At 50.1% G+C, this 8,921-nt stretch overlaps 1 protein-coding gene across 1 annotated transcript in view; it reads left to right on the forward strand.

Moving 5' to 3' along the window:
* The first annotated feature begins 7,081 nt into the window (after window positions 1–7,081).
* Window positions 7,082–8,921, forward strand: part of tnikb (TRAF2 and NCK interacting kinase b) — a 43,031-nt gene continuing 41,191 nt past the window's right edge. Inside the window, 1 exon segment of the mRNA XM_080020503.1 lies at window positions 7,082–7,153. Coding sequence (XP_079876629.1) covers window positions 7,097–7,153 — 57 coding nt within the window. The 5' untranslated portion in view covers window positions 7,082–7,096.

Genomic DNA, 8,921 nt, shown 5'->3' on the forward strand with positions numbered 1-8,921 from the left:
GTCCGCATGCGAACCGCCGCGTCCGCCGCGCAGCCGTCACACCGCCCTGCCGTCACACCGGGCGGCCCGCGTGAGCATGGAAGCCGCCGCTTTACACCTCGCCCCGGAAACGGACTCGATCCCATTCAACAAGTTACTGAAACTGTGGTTCGGGACTGACTGTCAATGTGTCTTCTTCCGTCTACTTCTCTGGCCTACCTCGCTGTTCTCGCGGTTCTCAACCTGGGGCTCGGGGTCCCTGCCAAGGGGTCACGCGAAAAATGTTCTTAGACGCCGGTTTTCCCATCTGGAGAGCGAATGTGTATCATTTGCGCATTCAAAGACTTTCAAAGGCAACGTTACCGTTCTTCGCGTTCAGACCTCCATTGATCCTGAAGTGGCATCGTGTTCCACATACCATCACTTTTCTTTTATTAAGGTAACGTTTCAAGCCGTTACTTTTCTTTTTGGGTGGGGAGCTAAAAGAAGACACCTGAGCTACCATAGGTTGGATACCACCACCCTATTCTGTCTCTCTCTCGCTCTCTCTCTCTCTCTCTCTCTCTCTCTCCCCCTCTCGATCACTGGATCCTTATGAAATGCACTTTCTCACGCAGCCTGTTTCCGTCACGACCCCCCCCTTCCTCCCTGCAGCCCGCCGTCAAAGTGTTGCGTTGTCTTTGTGAACCGGTGAAAAAAATTGACGTGTCGGTAACGATTAAAAACAGCGGATGATTTTTCATGAGAGCTTGGTGTTCATTTGGCCGGTCCCATACCGGTCTCACATCGGTGGTGTGGTGAGGCCGTCCTGGTTGTTCCTCTGCATTTCAACAAGACACACACACACACACACACACACACACAGTGTGAATCGAGGGGTCGGTATTTGGTCGGTATGAGGTGATGCCCAATGAGGAGGGAACTTCACTCCGCCTCCTTCCTTCCACAACCACTTACAAAAAGAAAAGTTGTTTATTTTAACTTGAATATATTAATAAAGTACCGAAAAGCAAATTTAACAGCTGCCACAGTCAGTTTAACTAGTGCTGTTGCCATGGTAACATGCAGTTTAGTTTGTCATGAGCATTGATATACAGCAGTGATTTCGTTGTTCACCAGAGCAATATTTGAGCTGTCCCAATCTCTGCTTTAAAAATATGCCTCCCCACCAATCACAGCTATTTTCTGTGGCAGTGGAATTAAGACATAACTTATATATCAACATCAGCCGCGCTCCTCGGGCGGGCTTCTTGCCACTGCAAGGGACTGGCACCTCCAAGTCGATCTGGGAAAGCAGCTCAAGTTCCCAGAACACATCTCAACCACTTCACTCCGCCCAGACATGGTGTTAACATCAGAGTCTACAAAGCAAGTGGTCATAGTGGAACCAACTGTCCCCTGGGAAGACTGAATTGAAGAGGCCAACCAGCGCAAAAGGGCGAAGTACACAGAGCTGATGTCTGAGCGCAGGGGCAATGGCTGTAAAGCCCGTGGCAAACCAGTCGAAGTTGGATGCCGGGGATTTGCTGGCCAGTCATTGCACCGAGCCCTCAAACTACTTAGAGTTAAAAGACAGCTGTGCAAAGGAGCCGTCAAAAACATATTGGAGGCTGCTGAAAAGGCTTCGCGATGGCTGTGGATCCGGAGGGGAGATCCGTGGAGTAGCTGGCCACTTGGACACAAGCCGGGGAATGATCACCCCTGGCTGGGTCGCCCGGGTGAGGGTCTCTGATGATTAAAGACCCGAAACACCCTATGACCCCGGGTCCATCACTGAAGACCTGTCCAAGTAGCACCACATGGTGTATTCACAAACTGAAAAATATATGTTGTATATATTGTATACATTATAGTGTACAATACATACATACATAGAAACAATGTATATTTAAAAAATATATATATACAAAACCACTTGCCACCTAAAATGTGGTCCACGAAAATAGTATTTAAAAAGTAAGAGAAAATAAAACCAATAAAAAACAGTTTTAGCTGTGGATCTCTTGTAATTCCCTCATAGACCCCAAGAGGGCCCTGGACCCCAGCTTTTGTGATTCAAACACAAGTTTTTATTGGTCCCTATTCCAACCCACCCATCCATCCATCCATCCATCCATTATCTATACCGCTTATCCTCGTGGGGGGGGGCTGGAGCCAATCCCAGCTGTCATTGGGCCAGGGGCGGGGTACACTCTGGACAGGTCCCTATTCCAACCCCCCCTGGTGGTATTCATTCTACTCTATCATTAGAAAGTCGATGGCGACACAATGCAGTTCCGTTCAGAAAGATGCATCTTCAGCATTTAGAAGACGGTTAGAAATCAAACTTTTCAAACAACGAAATGAATGCGTAGGACCCCGCTCCGTCCCCGTCCCTCCCAAATACTGTGGAAATTTAAAAATAACTCCATTAGAGAGGATATTCTATATGTGTTTCTTTGTTTCTCCCGCTCCCTCCCTCTCCCAGCCGCCCTCCAACTCATTTTGGAAGAATGATTCCTCACTGATGGGATTCGAAAATGTCCATCCTTCGATACCTTGTATGGTATTCATCTTCTTGTCCAATCTCTCGCTCTCAGTCGCTTTCATTTTTCCCCCCTCTCACGCCGCTCACGTTTGGTGTCGGCCTTAACCCACACAAAAAAATATTTGGGTTTTCTTCCTTTCCCTTTTGTTTTCTTTGTTTTTTACTTTTCCTATTTCGATTTTCTTGACTTCCGGCTTTGCCTGCGACTCTGGCTCTCTTCGTTTTTGCCTTTCCTCTTTGTTTTCCCATCACGCTTCCATTCGCTCTCTCGCTCTCTCTCTCTCTCCTCTCTTTCTGTTCCTCCCTGGTTTAAGTTGAATGCCTGCCTAACCCCCTCCCCGCCCCACTTTGAGAGATGAGTCATTGGGTACTGAATTAATTCATTGCCCTCTGAAGGCCAACAGACTCAGCTAATCAAACACAGGATGGAAAGAACTGATAGCCAATGAAGAGAAAACACAAGAAGTGGAACTGTTGGCCTAGGTCCTGACTGTGTGAATGTGTGTGTGTGTGTGTGTGTGTGTGTGTGTGTGTGTGTGTGTGTGTGTGTGTGCGTGCGTGCGTGCCTGCGTGCGCGTGCGTGTGCGTGCGCGTGCGGTTTAAAACACCTGAATACCCAAATAGCATTGATAGGACATTGTGATCGTCGTCATAATTGTATAATTCAACCAGTCATTTTGTTCTCATAATTCAGTCTCCTCACAACGATTTCTTTAATGATGTTAAATGATTTCATATGTATCTCCTTATTTACTCTCATTATACAAAAATGTTATAGTGGTATTAGTCTACATATTCCCAACCAATCTTGTTGTTAAAGGTTTTTCTGGATGACTATAAACCAACTATCCCTATAGGCCTGTGTGTGTGTGTGTGTGTGTGTGTGTGTGTGTCTGTGTCTGTGTGTGTGTGTGTGTGTGTGTGTGGTTGTGTATGTGTGTGTGTGTGTGGCTGTATACTCTATATGTGTGTATGCATGTGTGTGGGCCTATGTGCCTGTGTGTGTGTGTGTGTGTGTGTGTGTGCGCCTATGTGCCTGTGAGTGTGCCTGTGTGTGTGTGTGTGCACCTGTGTGCATGTGTGTATGTTTGTGCGCCTATGTGCCCGCCTGTGTGTGTGTGTGTGTGTGTGTGTGTGTGTGTGTGCATGCATGTGTGTGTGTGTGTGTCTTTATGTGTGTTTGCGCGTACATGCATGTGTTTGTGCGCGTGTGTGGGCGCACGTGTCTGTGTGTGCACGGTCTATTTGCCTTGTCTGTTTTTGTTATCATAATAGAGGAAATGAGAGCAGCCGTCAAATGCCTCTACCCCCAATAAACGGAATGAAATGATACAATAAATTGACATGTCATTCAAACGGTCCCTGCAGAACTCTGGGTGACACCGCTCCGACCACTTTCCTGTTTTGCTCTCACTGGCAAACACACTTCCACCTCTGGAATGTTGAAAAGTCAGTCGTATTCCACCCGCCGTGAACCAAAACTATTTTTTTTTTTTTTTGTCTCTACCATGCTGCGGCCGCCACTGTATGGGGACCAAGGCAGGATAGGACCACGCCTTTGTGCAGAAGCCACTAATGCAGGCTGCAAACATGAAGGAGGAGTCCAACCACGACTTCCACGCAGCACATTCTTCTGGTGCATTAGAGGGGAGATAAGCACACTATCAGTGGTCACCGAGAACCACAGAGAATCTCTCCCACACAGGAAAACAAGCACCATAATAACAAAGCGTTGCACCAGTTCAGGGTGCTGTTTGTAATCTAGATTAGTGGTGAAGTTATTTTCATAAACCCTGCCGAGGGTTTCTTTTCTATTTTTATCTTGTCTCCAACGAGAGAATTTAGCATTTCCTTCGCAGTATTATTTTTGGTTTGTCGTGTTTGAATTAACATAGACCTTGTTATACGTTTAAGAGTTTGTAATATCATAAACTATCCCCTATTGTCCGATGCATGATGTCTCATGTTTTATGTTTTATATTTATATGTAAAGGAAAATTGAATAAATATCTATTTATGTATAATTTCAACAAAATACTACAAATTTTTAACCTGAACTGTCAACTCTTTGTTTTGAGATGGTCATGACATCACAAGCATATCGATATCATCATTTGAAATGAATAAATAACTCCAAACTATTGTGCGTACGTGAGGGTATGGTCACGGCCGTCACATCACTGCGCTCTCTGCCGAGGATCTTCCTGTTTCCGGGCCCCGCCCATGACATCACTGTGCTCTCTGCCGGGGAACTTCCTGTTTCCTGGCCCCGCCCATGACGTCACGATCACAAAGGCGTCTGCTCCGCAAGCCGCCAATGTGAGTATTCCTCGGTGGTTTCGAGATCAAGAAATAAACACACCCCCCCTCCCCCCTCCCCCCTATGTGTCCCACATACGAATTGACCTTATATAACTGTTTATTTATTTCATAACTATATTTGGATACTTTGATCTCTGTGGAGCTATCACGCGCTAAAACTGTAAGAAAAAAACAAACAAAAAAACACTCCGAGCGATGACGACAAAAAATCTTGTCTATCTGCCTCGGTGTGAAACGGAGCCCGGCGTGTTTTCCCTCACCACTGCCATGTTGACATGTCCTCACCCTCGACTCATCTCTCAATGCACTGTCGGCCCACGTGGATATTCACCGCCTCCCCCTTCTCCTTCGCCTTGACACCTTCCCGTCTCCGTCAGCTCTCATTCGTTCAGTGGGAGGTTGATGTGTGTGTTTTTTTTCCCCGCTGCGGTGGTCGTCCATGGCCCTATCTTTAAAGCGAGGACATACAGGAAGTAGACAAAAGTCCAGACGTATTTGATGTGTCATAAGCCGTTTAAAAATGAGGAAGTTGTGACGTAAGCCGAGGTGTGTGGCAAGAGCACCTCTTGCCTCACCGTGAGTCTACTTGGATTGAGTCTCAAGGCCTTGACTGTGGCGCGCCAGGCACCTTGACCTCACACGCTGATGTGGTGTGTGTAAGGTGACAGCAAATCGAAAATGTGTATGTCTTATGACAAGCCTCACACGGTGGCAAAATAAATAGTCACCCCGCCACTTTTTTAGACAGTTACAGCTCTGAGGCAGGGCGGCGTTAATCAGGGCCAGACTGGAACCGCGCCCAGGTTAAAGTTGTAATACGTGAGATTATTTTGTTGAAAAAAAAAACAACAATCCAATATTTGAACAATATTTGATTTGGTTGACTCTTTATAAAAAACTGCCATTCAGTGTACTGTATTTGCATGGCGCACGTGCTCCTCCATTACGCTGTTTCCATCGTTGGTGGCGGGGTCCGCCTTTCCCCCGGCCCCCGAAAATTGATCGGGCCGCGGTGACGGAGATGAACCAGCGTGGCTAGTTGGGGTCAGTAAAGAGTCAGAAGACGGCAGCAAAGACGTAAGGTGCGGTTTGGAATGGAACGCTGGGACACGGACGATCATCATGGATTTCCACTTTAATACGTGGAAGTCCCACAGTCATACAGGGATGCAAACAGTGATTCATGTTGAGTGGCTCTGCATCCATGAGGGTTTGTTTTATTTATACAGTATATTGACTTCAACAGTCACCATGGCGTGTCCACTTTGGGACCGCCCAGTCTGCCGTTCCTCTAACCCCCCCCCCCCCCCACTCGAGATTTCACCTGGTGCATGATGGGAATTTCGGGGAACGCCAGAATTTCTAAATCCAGACTGAAGACCTTTTATTTGGGGCATGGGTGGAACGCATGGATCCGCTCCTCTTACCCGCAGTCTGTCATTACCTTCACCTTTACCTGTGTTCTCAGTGGTCTCACGCGCGCGCACACACACAGGCGCGCGCACATCCACACACATCCACAGCCACACTCACGCGCGCGCACGCACACTCACACGCACGCACGCACGCACACACACACACACACACACACACACACACACACACACACAGAAGAGGTGTGTCTCTCCAGCAGGCCCGCCTGCCTGTGGCCCCTCCCGGGAAGAGAGAGAGAGAGAGCGAGAGCGAGAGAGAGGTTTGACACAGACATTCAGACAAACGCGATTCCGGTGCTCGGTGCCGTGTGCGCGTCTGCGAGAGCGCCTCGACCGACCCCGGTTGTATTTTGGCTCAGTGTGTGTGTGTATGCGCGTGTGTGCGTGCGTGCGTGTGTGTGTGTGTGTGTGTGTGTGTGTGTGTGTGTGTGTGTGTGCGTCGGTGCGCTCTCCGAGCGGGGTCTGCGCCGTATCGCACTGTCCGCAGCAGCATGTAGCACCTGGAGCGGCGCACGTCGGGTCCCCGCTGCGGTGTTTCTGAGCTGAGGAGGCGGAGGAGGAGGCGGAGGAGGAGGAGGAGGAGGAGGAGGAGGAGGGAGGACCCCGGTCAGAAAGAAGAAGAAGAAGCATCATCCGAACCGAGCTGCACCACCGGGGCGGCGGGGGGTGGGGTGGGGTGGGTTGGGGGTGGGGTGGAGGGAGGGGGGGGGACTGTTCGACGGGAGGCCGGTGAACCAGCGGCACAGCGCCGTCTGCGCGGGGCTTTTTTCTTCCCTCCCGGTCGATGGTCGTTGAAGACGCTTCCATTTTGAGCCCCGTGTCGAACGAGAGAACCATGGCGAGCGACTCCCCGGCGCGGAGTCTGGATGAGATAGACCTGTCTGCGCTGCGGGTAAGGATCCGTCCGTGTGTGTGTGTGTGTGTGTGTGTGTGTGTGTGTGTGTGTGTGTGTGTGTGTGTGTGTGTGTGTGTGTGTGTGTGTGTGTGTGTGTGTGCTGTAATGGATGGCGGGGCGCGGGGGGGGTGGGGGGGGGGCTCTTTAGAATGAAGACAGGCTGCCGAGCACCTGCCCCATCCACCCCCGCTTCGGGGCCGCCCTGGCTGCGGTGCGCGCAGGGCCCGGTGCGATAGCGGCGGATCACTTGGAAAAAAAACCCCAAAAAACAAAACACGCTCCATCCAACCCACGCACACGCGCCACCCGCGGGCCATTTCTTTTCTTTTTTTTTTTTTTTAATTTCCTCTCTCTCTCTCTCTCTCTCTCTCTCTCTCCACAACTGGAACGTGACGTAACGAGGCCCCGGGGCCCGTGCGTACCAGCGTGTGTGTGTGTGTGTGTGTGTGTGTAGCGCGTGCACGTGCGCGCGACGACGCAAGCCCTGCGCTGTCTGTTATTTGGGGCAGATGTTTAAGCTTCACTACAGACCCCCCCCCCCCCCCCTCCCCTCCCCGCCCGCCCGCCCCGCCCCGCGCGCGCGCACGCGCGCACATCCCACCGTAAGTAAAACAGCCACAAACAGACTCCTTCGCTTTCCGCCATTTCGTGCGGTTGACACGGAGGCGCAACATCGCGGCGTCTCTGAATGTGGTTGTTTGTCTGTGCGCCTGGGTGTGTGGGTGCGTGTGTGTGTGTGTGTGTGTGTGTGTGTGTGTGTGTGTGAGAGAGAGAGAGAGAGACTGTCGGAATGCACGCGCGTGTGACAAAGAACGTTAGAGAGAGAGAGAGAGAGAGAGGTGCAGGGCAATGGTTATTTATTATATTTATCATTTACAGAGAGTTTGGATCTGAAGTTCTAATAGTCACAATTTCTGCCTGTATGGTGTCCATTATAAAAACACAGCAATGCGTGTGTGTGTGTGTGTGAGCAGCTCTGACGCTGGGGTTCCTGCTGCTTATGCAATGTGATTGTACCTGCAGAACAACAATCAGGCCTGAACATGATTCACTACAGCGGGAAGGAGCAGAGAGGTGTGTGTCTGTGTGTGTGTGAGTATGTTGGGACAGAAGTGTAAACCACTGAATAGGGGGGAAGTGTTTTGATGTATATTTTCATTGTGATATAGTGGAAACATTTGCACCACGCCGCTCTCTCCGTGTGTGTGTGTGCACAAACACAAACACACATCTCTCTGTCCCCTAGGGAGAGTGGAAGACTTGCAAGACTGACTCATTTTTATCTCCCTCCACCCCCCACTTCTCTCTCTCTCTCTCTCTCTCTCTCTCTTTCTCTGTCTTTCACGCACAGAGACCCCCTCCCCCCATGGCAAACACGCACAATGCACACACACACATACACACACAAACACAAACAACCCCACATTTCAATAACACACACCAAGACTCATTCTCCCTGCTTCATCCCGGGAGAAAAAACATTTATTCCTCCAAAAACATAGATCCACACACACACACACACACACACACACACACACACACACACACACACACACACACACACACCTCCTTTCCTTGGTTCCCTCTGTGGAGTGACTACTGGAAATTAGGTCACCCAGGGCCTGAGCCGAGCGCTGGGGGAAGCAGCGTGACGCAGGCTCATCGCAACATTACAGACGTTTTATTTGCCCACCCCCCCCCTTCCTCCCATCACCACTTCTAATTTTCTCCCCCACCACCACCACCGCCCCTCCCCCCCGCCTCC

This window comes from Zeus faber (genome assembly GCF_960531495.2).
Source record: "Zeus faber genome assembly, chromosome: 19".
In the NCBI taxonomy this organism is placed as follows: Eukaryota; Metazoa; Chordata; class Actinopteri; order Zeiformes; family Zeidae; genus Zeus; species Zeus faber.